Here is an 18,166-nt window from a genome sequence, read left to right as displayed (position 1 = left end):
ATCAACCAGAAAAGTAAGTGTTATCATTGCTCCAGTTTTGCATATGGGGAAACTAAAGAACACAGAGTAATCACTGTGTAGATGTATTTAGTGAAACAGTTGCAGGAATCGAGAACTGTCATTCGCTTCTTGTTCTAACTACACCTTTACTTACTGTTACAAGTTATCGTTATGTCCTGGTTACAGAATAGAAGAAAGATGAATTCCTACTGTGCCATGAAACAGAACTGCATTTTCAGAGGACAGCTAGGAGAGATCACTTAAAAACAAATAGGGCATCTGAAGACTTACTGCATTCTCTCTCTTCAAAAAAACCTGTAACATCAGTCATGAGTACTTTTTTTTTAGGCCTCAGAAAGTTTAAGTTTTACTTAATTCATCACAGAGAATCACTCTTCAGACAGTAAAAACTAAGGAGTAAAGCAGATCATGTGAGCAGTTCCAAATCAGAAGAGGTAACTAAGAACAGGAAGGTGAAGGGTCACAAACCTTCCACATTTTGCTCTTATCACTCAATCTGTTAATCCAGTAACCGTTAGAAAGGCACTGCCCATGTTCTCTACATTTCACCTGATTACTAAAGCTTGCACTTTGTCAAGTGCCTGGAGTTTACTTGCTGCATCACAGTGTAACAAATTGGGATGGCGTTTAGGAGATGGTGTCACTCATTGCCAGAACATCACCTACTCTGAATAAAATATGTGCTGCTGCAAATCCTTCTCCTCTTTCTTCTGAGCATATCAGTGCTACATATTTCTACTCTGATTTAGCTGACAATTCACTTAAAATTTTGCATCTATTTGAAAAGGAGTACCTGCACTCCTGTAAGTAGAGGGACTCATTTATGACGATAACTCTTGAGCATCTGAGCTGACACCCAAAGGATTACTATGACAGTTCATACCTCTCTACTGTTACTACAGACTCCCAACAGATCCCTATCTATACTGTTATTACAGACTCTCATCAGATCCCTATCTCTTTGTTATGCTTAGATTGTATTATTAAGGTTTTCCTCTTAATCACAGACAAGGTAATAGCAACACCTTCAGATGCCTGAGTAGGGAAAAACACAGGTCAGTCCTGAGCAGATGGACAGCTCTTTACAGAAAAGATCAATACAAGTGAAGACTCATTCAAGTACTGGAAATGGACTCTCATGCTGCTATTCAGTCATTTGGACATGGGAATTTTACTCTTTCTGGGGCCTTCTGAATCACTGCATACAAAAAGATTCAATAAACCGTCAGTGAACAAATCGTGTAGGGTTTTTATCTTGTATTATCAGGCCACTGCAGAGAAACTTTTTCTCAAATCACCCCTGAAAATTTCTTCATGTGAATAGTTTTTGAGGCTATAGATCAGTTAGTATCCAGAATCCATGTACAATCAGGCAATAAAAGGACATACTGCCCTCAGGCTGTCCAAGGAGATTGCCACAACAATAGGTTGTCTGTACTGAATCCCAAGGACCCAAAAATGTTACCAAACTCCTCAAGACAGAGCACGACCACATCTCTCCCTTCCTTCAAATGCACATGGGTTAGAAAGCACTTTCTTTTTCATTTACCCCACCTGATCCCCATCTTGCAGTCCATCACACTTGGCCCTTCAAAATCAGTAAGCAAGTCATCCAGCTGAATGTAGCTCTCGCCATCTCTCTCCACCACACCATGGAAGCAAGGGACACAGGAGCGTAGTGGGTCTTTCATCAATCGCTCAAAACACTCCTTTTCATTCTCTGAGAAGCGTTTGAGAATCTTCCCACTATCAGCTGCCTTAAAACTCCCTAAAAAAAGAAATCAAACAAATGCTGACAAGACTGACAAGCAAAAAAAGAAAAATCTCTTCCCCCACCACTCCAGCTTCATCTACCTCAGCCTCATGGCACCAGTTAAAGATTTTCCCTGAATACAAGTGATAACATGCTTTTCATAAAAAATAAAATATACAGGACAAACAGCCATTGGCAGTGAAAGTCCATTTGGATACATTCCCATGGTAGAATTTATAGCTTTAAGGAGTGTAGCTGCTCCAGGCCATTGGGCTGTTGTTTGCCTTTTTTCCAAGCTAAAGGTCTTTGTTAGGTTATTAAACAGTACTATACTTACTCAAATGCACAGGAAGAAGCCACAAGCCAGAATTCATTAATCCTCTGACAGGCTATTTTAAAGCTGCATAACAGTGCCAGCCTTGGCTTTGTCCTTAATCCTCACACAGGGTATATACACCTGCTGAGCGTGTACGTCCGGAGGCAGCGCAGTCAATCAGTGATCGTTAAACAGCCGGGAACAGGCCAGAAGCCAAGCACTGCCTTTCTACACACACAGCGACTGCGCAAGCATTTACCTGCACGTACTGCCTCTTCTCTGGAAAACTGCTAATCTGCTAATACGCTGCAGGTACAGTCTGTAGTGAAACTGTCTTTTTTACAGTGCTGTGTCTGAATGGTATCCAGTAGAAATGAGTCTGCATAGGCCACGATTAGCAGTAAGCAGACTCCAGCTCTCTGGAGATTCCTGTCCAAACACTCTCCTGTCTTGCAACCTGCCAGTAACAGCTGAGGAAACTACACATTTCATTCAGAGGTACCCTCTAATCTATATGAAACAAATTGGGCACCAAAGTAGGAGCTCTCTTAATCCTGGGGATAACACTTAACTTTTATCACAGCAAGATCCTTCAGCCATTGCAAACTAGTTCTTCTCTGACAAACCCTAGAACTGTCACTGCTTCGGCACAAGGGTAAGAGTGGTGATGGCCCAGGTTTTAGTTCAGAAAAAACCTGTCACATCAGAGAAGAAAACAGCTGCAAAAAGGATGGACTAAACACAACCACAGAAAACTATTAAAAGGAAACCGGAACAGTATCTCTCCTAATCATCTTCTAGTAAACTCTTAACCCTCCTCTACCACTCTACTGCACAAGTCTCCAGAAGGTTATGATTACATAACTAGTACATCACTCCACACAGATCAAGCCAACTCCATACACTCTGTCATAAAAACTGCACTACGACTGGGTCACCCTGGCACTCTGCATGATACAAGCCAGCCCCACCACCAACATGTGCAAAATGCAGCTACACAATTTCTAGGGCTAAATAAATTCCTCAGCACAACTTTGAAGTGCACCACATTAGTGCATTAGCATATAAAGAGGTGGTTCAGGTGCTGCATTACAGCATGATACAGCGTAGGTGTCTGCCCACATGTGTACTAATAACCCCCCCACTAGCACTGCACAGGAATTAAATGAAGCATGAGAGATGCAAACATGATGACTTACTTTCATTTTTTGCCTTACCAATGAAACAAAGCCTACATCAGGAGCACACTTAACAACTACAAATACAAAACTAGAACCTGCCAAGTGAGCTGCCCCTTGCACTCATACAGTGAAGAGCGATGGGCTCACAATGCAAACACCTGGTCAGCAAGTCAATTTTTACATTTGTTTTCCATCCAAAGACTTATATTAAGAGGAGGAGTTTGTGGTTGGTATTAGAAACACTGTCCTTGCCAGGGCTGAAGCACTTACAGACATGAACAGTAATCCTTCCCACTAGAGAACTAACTATTGGCTACTCAGTCAAGAAAAATGATCTCATACCACAACCAACGGAAACAGATGGATTAGGGCTTTAACTCCTCAGTCCCTCGTTTCCCTCTAACATGTATTTTACACATATCACTTTGTAAGGAGGAATCAGGAGCCTGGCCCTTCCCCAGAGTCTCACCACTGCTTCCTTGCTCATCTCATTATTCAGGTGTATCACTCCCTCTTCCCTATCCCCACCCCAACTGAAAGATGTTCTAGTTCACAGATTCATATGATATTGGCTGCTTCCTTTTTACCTGAAGGAAACAGAGAAACACTGTTTTCCTCGCTGCTGCCATCCTCAGTCCAGAGACAAACACATCAAAGATACGCATCTCACCTGTATGCCCAGCCAGCTGCACCCATGAGTAGCGTTTCTTGAAGGGGCTGATAACTGGTAAGTTAACCATGGTTTTAATCGTATGCCATGCCTTTTTCTGGAAATCAAAGAAAAGAAACATTACACTGGGCAGAAGCTGTAATCCTGACATGCCATAAATGTATCACATAGCTTCATGCACATTGAATTGTTCCTCACTAATTTTTAAGTGCTCAAAGGCGGAACCACAAAGCAAACACAATGATCACTGTTGGAAAAATATGCACACAAACCCAAGAATGGACAAATAAAGATAACGCCCTACCGTGCACAAGAAAGCTATTTGTAAGAAATAAAAAAAAAAAAGTCATACTGCATGTCACAGGCTTGTTCTTAGCCACACCTCACTCTCTCTGTGTCTGAGTCACACAGTATGCGGACAGCAGATGTTGAATGAACACACACATACGCACATTTAAGTTTCCATGAGACATGCACATAAGCTGCTTGCCACTGTCAGCAACACTTCCTTTCCCAGAGAACTTCACCATCACCTCATGATTAACGGCTTTCTCCAAGTCAGTAGGTAAGCCTTACTGTGACAGATGCATAGAAAACGTATCTCTAGTTGGACACAGAACTCACCCAGGTCCCTCAGCACCCACTGACCGTGTGCTGCAGGATCTCCTGCAGGTCACAAATTTTCCTGCTCCCTCCCCTCTTTCCCAATCCTGTTACTTTTTAACAAAGCTGGGCATTGCTCTGGCAACCTTTGGCGTACACAGGGTGCAGCTGTTTGGGTACTGCAGACAGACAGGGAAACAGAACAGCTGCTCACAAAGAGCAGCTGAGTGCTCTGTGACAAAAGTAGAAAGGAAAAAAAAAAGTAGAAAGTGAAAACATCTCATGCTCTGGAACTCAAATGCAGGTGGGAGAGAACCACAGCCCACCAGTGTTCACGCTACACTCTGAGGAATCTCAAAGTGCTTCACAGACAAGGGGAGCAGCCTTATTCACCAGAACATGATACTCTGCTGGAGAAGAAACATGGAGCTGCAGGACACTCTTGCATGACAATTTAGTGCTAAGGGGGTTTTGTTGAGATCAAGTATAGTTGGGGATCAGGCTGAATTTATAGAAGTGCTTATCAGTGGCCTAGCTGGAATTCACCAAAATAAATGGGAGGCATTGATGTCACTGAAAATAAGTTTAGGTACTTGCTCACCACCTGAGAAATCCCCATTCAAAACAACCATGTCTATTCATGCACCATGAATACTGATCTGATAATTTAGGTGCTTAGGATACCTAATTTTTATTGTCTTCTACACTGTACTTCTGTAGAAGTGAAAAACATAAAAAGTGAAATTGCAGGCAATACACAGGCAAAATGTTACTCTCCAGATCCCACTGTGACCTGGCTACACTTCCCCAAACTTGTTCACTTATACCACATTTTTTATAAAGTATCCTCTAGCAACACCGATCACCATGTGAGGACAAAACTCTGCAGCTACCTTAGAATGTATTAAGAGGATATGTGAACTCAGACACAAGCGATCTTTCTTTTAAGGATTTGTCTTCCCAAGAAAGTTTTACATTATGCTTCAAATAAAACTGACATACCAATATAGTCACCATATGAGCATACTTACTCTGAAATAACATTGCTTCTCCCTATTTAACTAAATTTGGTTTTGAACAGAGTTCAAGACGAAATGAAGTCACTCTTGGTCAGATATGTGCCCCGTGCATCAGTAATACTTTTAAAAATATACTATGCCAGTGAGAGGAAGCAGAGAAAATCCTGGATGTTTGAGAATTATGAAGACTCAGTTGCACTTAATAGAACTCCACAGTTATTACTAGCTCTAGCTGATAACTTCTGCAGGTTTAAATGACCCTTTCATATGCTATATTATTTGGATTTCATATTTTAGATTATTTGTCTTAAGCTGTTCCAAACTGCAGCCTTGTGGTGTTAAACAGCAACTTGCCTCTGTAGCAGAGCTAGCTGCTGTTTAATGAGGATGAGAGAGACTCTTGCACACCACTTAAACGTGTCCATAGACTCCTTCTGGAGGAAAGTGAAATGTAAATATTGTTATTCAAGTAGCAAAGATACATTATTTTTGTATAGTTTATTTGCCAGATCTAAGTGATAGCAGATGTCCTTTAGTCTACTTTGCTGTTTCTACTACAGAAGGACACAGCCCCAAGTTATTTAAAGAATAGTTGAAAGTAAACATCATTTTGAAGTAAAATGACCCCTTTGAATATAACTTCTGATGATGATTTAGTTTTTCAAGATCCCATACAAATGTTCAGGGTAACACTGCTTTTTCCACATCCCTTAATCAGAAGTCAGCATTGCTCCATAATCCTTCCATAAAGATCATAATATATTCATCATAATGTTCCACTTCTAACAAACTGCATCCTCTTTTCCAATGACTTGTCATACTGCTATATCCACCAGTAATGAGCACAGGTTTTCAAGGAATGCACATCAACTGTCAATGCAACATCACACTCCAGTGGCTCTCCCACCTCCTCCCTCCCACCAAACTCTGAGGCTGCAGCTTTTATTTGTACTGTGGGTGTGAAGGATAGACAATGGGCCAAATTCAGCCCCAGCTCAAGTGGACTTTGGCTGCTTAGGTTACAGGTGCCTTGGATGAGTATGTTTAAGTTGCTCATCCAATAAATAGACACTGACAATTTTTATTTACTTTTTTTAACATTTTAAATAATTTCTTCACAAACCCTTCCCCCCCCTCAAGACAGGGAAAGCATAAGGCTCAAGCTAGGAGGGAAAGAACTGCTTTTAGACCCATGCTGTGGAGCATGCTGCCATCGGCAGGGGTTCAGCAGTTGCATATTCCTCTGCTGCGACTTCCAGTCTCCCAACTAACTCAACCAGGATACAAACTGCCAGGATGCAAGCAGAGCTGCATACTGTTGAAGCAGTGGTATGAGTGGGAAGATGAAAACTTTGTGCCTGCTGTAGGAGGAATCTTTCTCACTTCTATTTCTAAAGCGAGATTTCTTCTTCTTTGTTAGCAATGGTATTATGTGCTTTTCAAATCACTGTTTTATGCTGCAATGGTAGAGAGGGCTTCTACCACTGCCCATCTGTAATTCCAGTCCTTATTTCTCAGTCCTTGTTTCTTCTAGATTCCTGCTCAGTCTTCCACGATCTTTTTGCTCTCCTTGGATTTCTCCAAGACCTCATTTCTTCTAGATTCCCAATGAAAACTCAGATATCTCGGTACTGTATCTGCATTCAGGATTGCCCGAGACAGATGCTCTTGACATCACTGATGCTGTTTTATATGCCTCTTGAGATCAATATACTCAAGAGTTTTCCAACAGTAAAAAGGAAAGCATTCCAAAAGAGTCAAGAGACAAACATGAAAAGTATTAATCTTCTAAAATTCAGCATATAAATTACTCAATGTGAATTGTAACTGACACACTATATAAACCTCCCTAAGCAATAAAAGGTGTGGGACACTAAAGAGAAGAAAAGCTAGTTGCTTGCCAATGGATCAGCCCATGTGACAGGCTGTGACATGGCAAGTGTATCCCTGTCAGCAAATGGACAAAAATTCAGGAAAGAAAATGGGAGAACTGATTCAAGCAATGCAGTCACAATGCATGCAAAGGACTGTGGTTTGCTATCTGACATTGATCTGCTATCCGAATTACTCTTTTGAACCACTTTTCTGAATTTGAAGCACGGTTTTGAAGAGAAGCATACATCCATGCAGGAAATGTGGCACACTTGCACTATGTTAGCACGGCATATCCAGACAAGATGCCAGATGAGGTATTCCCAACCTATTCAACCCTGGATAAAGGTAGCTGCTGTCACCATGTCTATCCATTAAGAAAGAGCAAAGAGCAGCAGCAACTGAGCGCTACTGGTTTCTGTGAGCACAGCTTTCTCCAGGCCTTTTCTCATGATGAGCGCACAACTTTGTATGTTACTAGGATGGAGCAGCACAGCCACCATCACAGAATATGCTGAGTTGGAAGGGACCCTGCACAAATACACCAGCAGGACTTGCCCGATAAAAAAATCACTAAAATCACCGGGAGGTGTTTCATCCATTTCAAGAGGTTTTGACTCAGACCTCACTGTCTCCAAGAATTAATCTGCAGGGACTACCAGGCTTTCCTGAAACCCTCCCACCATTCAGACAAGGGCTATAACATCCTAATAGCCAACTTCACTGAAGAGATTAGTGCAAACTCCCTGAATTGGGTGGGGTTTTTTTGGTTGCTCTTCTTGTTTTACAAGCAGTATAGAACAACCAGCATCTCTCCAGGCATATGCTGAATCCCTTCAGGGACAAGAGAACCACTCTAAAGGCAATGGGGGATAGGGACCTGAACCTTCCTCTGCTGTTCTATGGAAAAATAAATAAAATCTCTCCCTTGTTTAAGGGTAAAAATGAAAAAAAAAAAAATCTCAGTTCTGTGAACGCCTTAAACATATGTAACTACCCTCAGGCAAGCTTTGACAAGCAGGTAACATACACAAGAATTTGTTTCACTTACTACTTTTCAGTAATTACAATAATTAAAAACATCAATCGTATCTAAATTAGTAAGTATTGAGGGAGGGGGTATAAGAAAAATCTTTTTGTCAGAAAAAGGAAGTAATTCAGCTTCAATAGTTCTAGCACGCTACTTGAAACTACAGTGAGCTAAAGAACAAAAGAACACCAAAATTAACATCAATCAACAGGGTCTTTAAAAGCGTCCATGATTCTACCAGCAACAGAGTGGAGGACTAGTTTCTTGCCTGAGTTTGTAAATCTTCATGGAAATTCTACTAGACTTCAGTAAACAATGACCCTTGAATCCTTTTTTTCCAGGAATATTTCAGCAGTTTCTTTATCTGAGATCCTGTTGTCTTTTTTTGTGCACTAGTACAAAGCCTACACAAGCCTACAGAGAGCTATTACGACAGCAAGAAACAAAAGGAAAATGAGAAGGTTTTTTTGTAATTTTTTTTTCCTAAAAGGCTTTAAGAAAGAGTACTTAATTGTCAGTCATCATAATCTACTGTTCTCTTAAAGTCTTTACATCATTTAGGCTAAATTCTGCCACTCTGGGACATGGGGGCTGAAATCTGATCTATAAGGCTGGTTGCCACTGCCTACTCAGTGTCTCACTAACTCTTAGAAGGAACAAAGTTCCTCCACAGGGACTTGCAAGGAGTACAGAAAACTATAATTATCAAAAAGTAACTACATGCACTTCAAAATAATCCTGTAAGAGCCATGTGCTGAAAATGCAAAAGCACTAGAGCAACACCTTGCCTGGGGATCTTGGCCAATGCAGTGAGCAGCAAGTACATGAGAAGGTGATGGGTGTTGGCCTCTTTCAGGGCACAGTAACCATAGTAATAGTGACTGGAAAAGTAACACCTGGGAACCCATCAGACCAGTAGCTGGAACTGCCTTCCTGCAAGCAGGCCCTAAACTAAAACTAAGAATTACTAAGCTGGGTATCAGTTATGACTTATCTGTGCACAATATTAGTCATTCTCCAGTGGCTCACTTTGCTGTGATGGGGGTTTTTTTGCCCCCAGTTCTCTTCCTTTTTCCTTCCTTGTCACACACTAACACCAACATTACTCTGAGTGACACAACAAATCCTCACGAGGTCCGTAATATTACTCTCAGAGGTGTCTTAAGTAGCAGTGTGAGTAGGTGGTCACTCTCTGTTAATAACTGTTCCTTTTAAACTCTCTGTATATTATACAGTTTTATTATTGCTTCACAGAATCACAAAAAGGGTAAGATTGGAAGGGATCACAGTGGGTCATCTGTCCAATCTCTATGCTCAGAGTCATCCCAGAACACATGGCATAGGATTGCATCCAGATGGTTCTTAATATCTCCAATGAGGGAGACTCCATGACCTTTCTGGGCAACCTGTTTCAGTGTACAGTCACCTGCACAGTAAAGAAGTTCTTCCTTACATGCAGACGGAACTTTGTGTGCATCAGTTTCTGCCCATTGTCTCTTGTTCGATTGCTTGGTACTACCAAGAGAAGACCCTGGATCCTTCCTCTTGGCACCTTCCCTTCAGATACTTATAGACACTGATGAGGTCTCCTCTCAGTCATCTCTTCTCAAGGCTGAACATGCCCATCTCCATCAGCCTTCTCTCATATGAGACATGGTCCAGTCTCCTAATCATTTACATTGCCCTCCTCTGGACCTGCTAAAGGAGCTCATGTCTCTCCTGTACTGATGAACACAGAATTGAACACAGCACTCCAGATGCAGCCTCACTAGGGCTGAGTACATGGACCAGGATCACCTCCTTCGACCTGCTGGTAATGCTCTTTCTAATGCACCCCAGGATACCACTGGCCTTCTTGGCCCCCAGTTTTACTTTTTATAGTATACACAATTATTTAACTGAAAATTATTTTAAAACCCTCTGAGTTAATTTTATCTACAAAACCCTTGTTTTATTTATCATAGTTTATTAAAATTGAAATCAGTTCGAAAGCTAGTTTGTTTTCTTAATTCTCTATGCCATTTTATTCAATTATTTAATAATTTAGAAAATGAAATTAACATATTCAGATTTGTTCTCTGTTTTCATTAGTGTTTGTAACTTTATTTGAATTGGTTTTGACCTGACTTTTTGGACCTATACAGGTAAAGAACCTAAATGTAGTTCCAAAGCTACTAACCATATTATCTTAATGAATTAAGCCTAGCCCAAACAAAACTTTGTTTTCACCTATTTCAATGTAGTCAATACCTGCCAATACCATGAAAAGCTTCCGTAAGAAATAATTTTGAGAAACCACAACCAAGATAGTTACTAGCCTAATTTAATTACCATTATTAGATTTGCTTCTCTTTGAATGTAATCAATAACTACAGTACTATAATTACATTCTATTAAAAAACATAATCCCACAACACTTTAGCAACTGAAGTGTATCTACTGCTTTGTCAAAATCACAATACTCTACCAAGACAAGTTGTTATCAGCATAATTTTCCCCATACTAATTACTTTTCCATGGGCACAGCCTCACAGCAGTGAGTGTGTAATAACCAGTGGTTATTAGGGGTTTAATTTTTTCAGGGGAGTACAGCTCTGGGATAGCCCATCATCTCATGGAGACAACTGGGGATTTAAGTAATGTTATATATATAAAAAAAATTTTAAAAATTATTGTGAGAGTTGCTGAGCAACACAGTATCTTTCCGGTTGCAGTCACAAAATTTGCCTACCAAGGGACTCTGGTTTTGAGTTCTTTCATTTTGAGGCTTAGTGTAATTGTCTTTGCAGATGTGAAAGAGGCAGGCAGTTGATTAGGTCAGATCCAGATCTTGAAACAGCAGACATTTTTATGCCAAATGTAAAAGTATAATTATCCGTGGTGTTTCTCCTAGTAATATATACACATATATACATATGTTCATGCACACTTTTAAAATATCTAAAGCAGATAGTAAAAGCTTTTCATTGCATTTAATCAAAATTCCATTACTTTTTTTTTTCATTGTCCAGACTATAACATCTCCTAGGCTTGGGATCATTTGGTATTTGAAGAAACTTAGAACACCTAACAAGACATGGAGAAAGTGAAGCATACATGACAATTTTCCCTTTTTTTGTTGGGAGAAATATAACTTAAATATCCACAAAAGTTCTGTGTAGGGAAGCAAGGCACAAGATTTTCCCATAGCTAAACCAAAAATGCTCCAAATAACAACAACAACAATTCCTGAACTTGTCATGCAAGGCACTTACTTTATACTTTCAGCAGTTGTTTCTGTGCTTTTGCCCCTTATTAAAGGTTTGTGGAATCCTCAAGCTAAGGAGATTCTTGCTGCCAAGTCTACTACCCACTTGGCTGAATAAGACATGAATCACAAATTGAGACAAGGATCTCAATGGGTGGGAGGTGAGAGCAAGTCAAGAAGAATGCTCCCCAAGCGTATGTGAGCAAACCCTCACACAAACCTTTATAACTAAGTTTCTGAGTGTAACACTTAATTCAGCTCCCAAGATAGGGTAAGGCTCCTACAGCAGCTGACTTAGCCCTGTTAATACCACATTTCATCTTCTCTTGGTCCTGGGCAGGAAACAGGTTCCTGATGCACACAAATACTAATCTGCACAGTAGTGACTATTTATCCCTGGACAAAAAGGTATTTAGGGCCAGAATGTTGCTCTGTGATACCTTACACCTGGATAGCCTGGTCCAAAGTCCAGAGTTTTGAGCATCAGCTTTACAGAGTCTGTGCCCTGAACATGCAACGGCATCATTCTTCAGACTGTCTGAGGTGCTATGGCAACCACTGCCAACTGATAATTTGGCCAAATCACTGCAACTGGCCCTTTGCCAGGGCAGATGCGTTACTTCAAATGCTGTCAGCTGTCGCTCAAGGAATACAAACAGTGTAACCATGTCCCTGGTCAAGGATATCCCTGAGCAATCTCCACCTGCTGGATGCCTTGGCAGCCTTGACCATCGTTGTATCTGCTACAGTCCCCAAGAGAACATAACACTCACTGCTTTGTCACACAATTGATCTTCCTGTGCTGTGCGAGTGCCAGCTGGAGCTGTAAGACTGATAACAGCAAGGGAGAACACGTGCTCCTAAAGAATGGCAGTTTGCACACTACACAAGCAGCTTCCTGATCAACACCTCTCATCAGACTGCCAGGCAAACTGTGACTACACCTTCATCTCTCCCTCCCTCTCTTTCACCATTCAGCCTGCAAACCTTTGAGGAGAAACAGCACTCAGCCTGTACCTAGCCCTTGATGCTTCTGGTTTTGCACTCAGCCATGGGTGAGGGCCACAGCTGCTCAACCAGCATTTGGCAGGTGTATCCTCTGACTGCAGGGTTTCTATTTCCTGTTTGTTCTGCACTCATGATGGGCTGGGCTAAATCTTCAGAGTCATGAGAAACACTTAATGCAATAAGCAGAAAGAACACTGCAAGTCAGAAGCCTCAGGTTCCTGTGTTTTCTCCTCTGTCATGCCCCACCATGCAGTGAAACGCACCTATTATTTGGCTTTGCTACCCTTTAGGATACTTGGTAAGCTTGCTGGGTGTTCATTATGCCTGGGCTAAAGGAAGAAGTGAAGGTTAAGAGAAATGGATGGTTAGTATCAGACTAAATTATTAGGAGCACAAAATCCTATGTCCCACTCCACACCTGGGTTCTATTTGTAACTCCAGGAGCAAATTCCTCTCCAAATCAGAGGAAAATGAACTACAAAGACAGAAAAGCATTGCTTGCCTTCCTGGAAACAGCATCAAGAGCCACAGTCTGCTGACTATTCTGCAGGAATCAAGGTTGGCATTTTGTTTCTGGTTATAACCAACTGAAATATCTACAACGTCTACATTATTCCCAGGCCAAAATAGTCAAGTATAAATGACTTTAAAGCTGCACTGGCACAAGGGTTTCCTTATCTCACAGATATGTTGACTGACAGATTTTATTTTAATACAATAACCAGTTTCTGTTCTAAGGGATGCTGAACTGTCTATCTTTCATAGCAGGCATTAAACATGGCCATTATCTCTACTTTCACAGCTTGTGTTCTGCTCTGAAAGACACTGGTTCTCTAACAGGACGGAGCTCAGCCACATGTCCCCATTGAACACAGCAAAACTGAACCAAAGACATTCTACCTGTACCAGGGTTTTGCCAGAACATCAGTCTTGCTGGAAACTGGAATTTTATTATCCAAGAAGTAAATGGAATGTTCCTCTCTATAGGAAAGTTGACTCACTTTCAGAGCCCAGACATCTGAGATTTATTCAGGCTGTCCATCACCCAGAAAAGTTTGTGGTAAATCAAACATCACTTTAGCAGATGGTGTGGCAGCAGGAAAGAAATCTTTCTTAACCTCCAAAACAACTGCAGTTTAAATCTTCAGTTTAGCAATTTGATAATTCTCTGCCCATCCCCCACTTCACCTGTCGTGGGTCACTGACTGACATCACCAGTTATGAGAAAGGGACATCTAGAAATACAGCACTTTAGATGATAAAATAAACCTAACATCTTATTAGGTAGGAAACAGCATTATCAGTTCCAAATAGGACAAATATTTGGGCATACTTAAAACCCAAACAGATCCACATTTATCTATACACAGACCAATAAACAGGTCTAGCCTAAAACATAAGCACAATTTATTAAGGTACAAACGTGTCATTTGTGAACCATGCATGACCTCAAATCCAAATGTACTACAAGTGCCAATTCATTTAAATCAGGTGTAATTTCTGCATAACATCAAGAGAGACTGTGTTCTGGCAACAAGCCAGGAAATAACTTCAAGAAGCTAACCTCCCCTGAGTGACCCTGGGAAGATGAAGCATGTGCTTCATCTTACTTGCTATGCTGGTGCAGATTGTTACCTGGAGATACAGCTCTGTCCTGCCTGCCCAGCAGTTTGGGGCTAGGTTCACCACCAGTTCAACACCCCAGTGATTCAGTGGCCACAGGAGAATCTCCAGTCTGAACAGATAAAGAGAAATAAAGAAAATTTTGATGCTTATCCTTTATTTACACTTTCCTACTCACCAGAAAACACTATCATCAGACTCCTCTCTTCCTATCCCTAGCAGCTTGGGTTAGTGGACACATGTTGAAAGCTTACCATGCTCATACCAAGCCATATCCCATAAGACACTGAGATTCTGCCTGAAAGAAATGTAACATTGTAACAGTGGGAGACTATTGTGCTATAATTCAATTTTTTTCTGTAGGAAAGGATAGGAAGCACAAGGATAGAATTAAGGTTGCTGTAAATACCTACTGGTTATCTGTGATGATTGTGCTCCCTTTTGGTTGCTATTGCAAGAAAGTTTAGACAAACTGGAGGAAAATCTAGGGATGAATAACAGTCATCATATTGCTGAGGCCAAAACAATTATATTTGTTTATCCTGAGAGGACCAAGCATGGCAACTGTTTTCTAATACACAACAAGGTTTCATAACTATAAGAGCAGTCACTTGTTCTCCATGACCACTGGGAATGACAAGAACAAATGGCTTTAATTCATAACAAACCCAAAATATTCAGGTGAGATATGAGAAAAGGGCTATCTGGTGTATCAGTGAGTTTTAAAACAAATGCCTGTAAAATTAGGGTCTAACTCAGACATAGGAGAGACCTGCCACCAAGATAGAACTGGGCTGCTGCCAGTGTCAATGAGTTGCAATACTTTGAAAGGAGTCCTTGTCATAAGCCCCAAGATGGTTCATCATCAGTGGTCTTATGATACTTATGTCCTGCAGGACAGTGAAAAAAGTTACCTGAACCCTTTCTGTGCTTTATTTCCATTTCCTAAAAGGTATTAAAACATTCATTTAGAAAATTAAGTCAGGCACACCAATACTTGTCCACAAATCAGGGTTTTTAAAATTATTGTACACATGCATGTGTATAGCCACATACATATAGAGAGATTACCGAAAGGTATTGATTTTTAAAATGTTCTTACGTAACTTTTTTCTTTCTTACCATGATAATTCAGCTTCTAACATCCTAAAATGTCAGACACTGATTTGCAAAAGACCTGACCAAAGTCCACTGTTTCAATATGGGATCTAGGTCCAGACATATGTCCCTCCAGTTCCCACAACTGCAGGCTGTAACAGCTCTATCTCAGAACACTATTGAATAATTTAAGTAATTAATGCTTGTAAACTAAATTAGAGGCACTCAAATAAGACAGTCAGGTACTCAAATAAGCAGCAACATAGTGGTAAGTGAAAAGGACTATTAGAGTCTAAAAATACATCATGTAAAAAACAGATCAGACGTACAATGGTAGCAGTTTGCCATCTGCTCTTCTAATCTATCACAAGACAAAGTCCAGTACTCCATCTCTCCGTCCTCATCTCCTCCAAACTCACACCTCCATTATCCTTCAAAGAAGCATAAGCAGTTACTGCTTCACCTATCATGCACTCCACTGTTCAAACATGGCCCACCCTTTGCAATGGAATGCAAGTGTCAACATGCGATAGGCACTATTATTTAGTGGGGTGTGGTATTTACCTTGGAAAAAGTCACATCCTTCAGCAACCACTGTAATAACTCTAAGCTTTAGCTGTAAGATTATTCCAAACAACTATGCTGAAGGGATTTCAAAAGCAAAAAAAAACCAAAATAAAATGACAAATAAAAAACCGAAACCACAAACGACAAAAACAAAACAAACCAAAGAAAAAACATATAAAATCCAAAGTGCAAACAAACAAACAAAACAACTCAAAACAAACAAAACCCCACATTCCTATTTAGGTTAGCATCAGAACAGAACAAGTGAGGTCAGTGTTCCAGGCAGGATGGGAGCCCATTAATGGAACATGGCAATGATGAAGAAACCTGAAATTCTATGGAAATGAGGACCCTTCACTTCATACCATCTGAGCGAGAGGGTTAGAAGGTAGTAGTTTGTTTTTGGAGCAAACCTAACATTAGAGAAACTCTTCTTGCCCCAAGTCAGCCCTAAGAACTATGTAAGAAATCCAGAGAAAAGATGTCTCCCTTCAGCAAAACTACAGGATCAAAAGAGAATTTATGTTAGCAGAACAACGTAAGAGAGGCGAGCTGAATTCCTCCTCCGTATCAGAAGTAGGTAGCCCCAGAGACAAGGGATTATTTAAAATTTCAATTTCCATAATGCAGTCTTAAGAAAGAGAATCAAATTCACATCTTACATAAGCACAAGTGACTCAACGAAAGACTGAAACTGAAACAAGGCATCTGTTTTCCTGAAGAGTTGTGGGTGTTTGAACAATAGTGAATGTCTTTTATGGAGCATATTTCCTCTGCCCTAAAGGTAAACACATGTGTTTACAGTCAGGATACTGGATATCCCACATTTTTAGAAGGAAAAACATCAGTTGCCAACTATTAAGATGTAAACCCACCTAAAAATAAAGAAAAATAAACAGGGTGTCGTTTATATAAACAACGTATCTACCAAAATTTTTATCTCATAGTAAAAGAGACAAAAAAACCCCCATAAAACTTCAAAGAACTTCATACTGTTGGCTCCTAGCAACAGAACTGCAAGCCACACTCCCATATCTCGCACAACCACCTACACCAGCCTCCTGAAATATGGAGCAAGCAGCAGCTTCTGTGCCAGATTGGACATAGGTAGCAGAACCCAAGAGCAACCAACATCAATACCAGGGCTCAACAGACAAAGAGAAAACAGACATTTGAAATGTCATTTGCAGATGGTTGATAACCTAAACTGGGCACAGGGGAACAAGCCATGCAGAGAAGTTACTTCACAAGCCAAGATTTTGCTGCCCTGTCTGCCCTTTTTCTTTAAGAATGCAATGTAAAAAGAACATTGGTGACTCGGCTACATTCATCCTATAGACATCCCCTGTCCCAGATAGGACTGTTGCCTATAAAATCAGGACTGAAAAGGCAGACTAGGATCAAGACACAAAACTATAGCAATGGAAGAGGATATATTTCTACAGATAACGCAGAAAGTCCCAACTGATAAACAGGGACAGAAAAAATACGATTAGTTTTCTGCCACTCCAGTTTAAACATTGGAATGGGAAACCATGCTGAGGACGTCAGCCAGTCCTACTGCTGGAAAAAGCCTTGGAGACTGTTGGCATAGTGATTAACATGCACTGGGCTATTAGAGAGCCCAGGCTTCCTCCCTTCCTGGTCTCTTTGCTGAAGGCACACATTCTCTTTGGTCTTGCTATAAATGTTGGGAAAATAAGTCATGAAAGTGTTATAGGGGCCTGATTAGTGCCCAGATCCAGACAGATCACTAGGGCAGAGAGAACTCTAGAGGCTCACTTCTTCCTAACATATTTAGAATACAGTTTCATTATTTTTACTACTGACTGCCTGTGGTAGCTATGTGATGAACAAGTGATAAGCAAAAGCACCTGGAAGTCAGGAGTCTCCACTTTAAAATCCTTTATAGGTTTTTCAGCAGAACAGGATCTGTACTAAAATGAGTACCTTGAAATTTCATTGCTTACTCCTTCTAGGTTAGCACAAAGAAGGCAAAAACGTTCCTTATCTGAATTTCACAGAGCAAGACAATACAAACTGTATCCAATTATCATCTTGGAATTCTGATACTCAGCATTTTCCACTAGGAAAAGTGAGGGCTGAAGCATAAGAAAGTTTCTAAATTTCTTCAGATTACATTTTCCTCTGATCAAAG

At 40.6% G+C, this 18,166-nt stretch overlaps 1 protein-coding gene across 1 annotated transcript in view; it reads right to left on the bottom strand.

Moving 5' to 3' along the window:
- Window positions 1-18,166, bottom strand: part of ITPKA (inositol-trisphosphate 3-kinase A) — a gene marked incomplete at its 5' end in the record, with an annotated part of 51,935 nt that overhangs the window by 12,102 nt on the left and 21,667 nt on the right. Inside the window, 2 exons of the mRNA XM_029964355.1 lie at window positions 1,576-1,789; window positions 3,942-4,038. Coding sequence (XP_029820215.1) covers window positions 1,576-1,789; window positions 3,942-4,038 — 311 coding nt within the window. The remainder of the gene's footprint in view (window positions 1-1,575; window positions 1,790-3,941; window positions 4,039-18,166) is intronic.

Source organism: Manacus vitellinus, unplaced genomic scaffold, assembly GCF_001715985.3.
Source record: "Manacus vitellinus isolate BGI_N305 unplaced genomic scaffold, ASM171598v3 scaffold_6_pilon, whole genome shotgun sequence".
In the NCBI taxonomy this organism is placed as follows: domain Eukaryota; kingdom Metazoa; phylum Chordata; class Aves; order Passeriformes; family Pipridae; genus Manacus; species Manacus vitellinus.
This window is presented reverse-complemented; position numbering and strand designations above follow the sequence as displayed.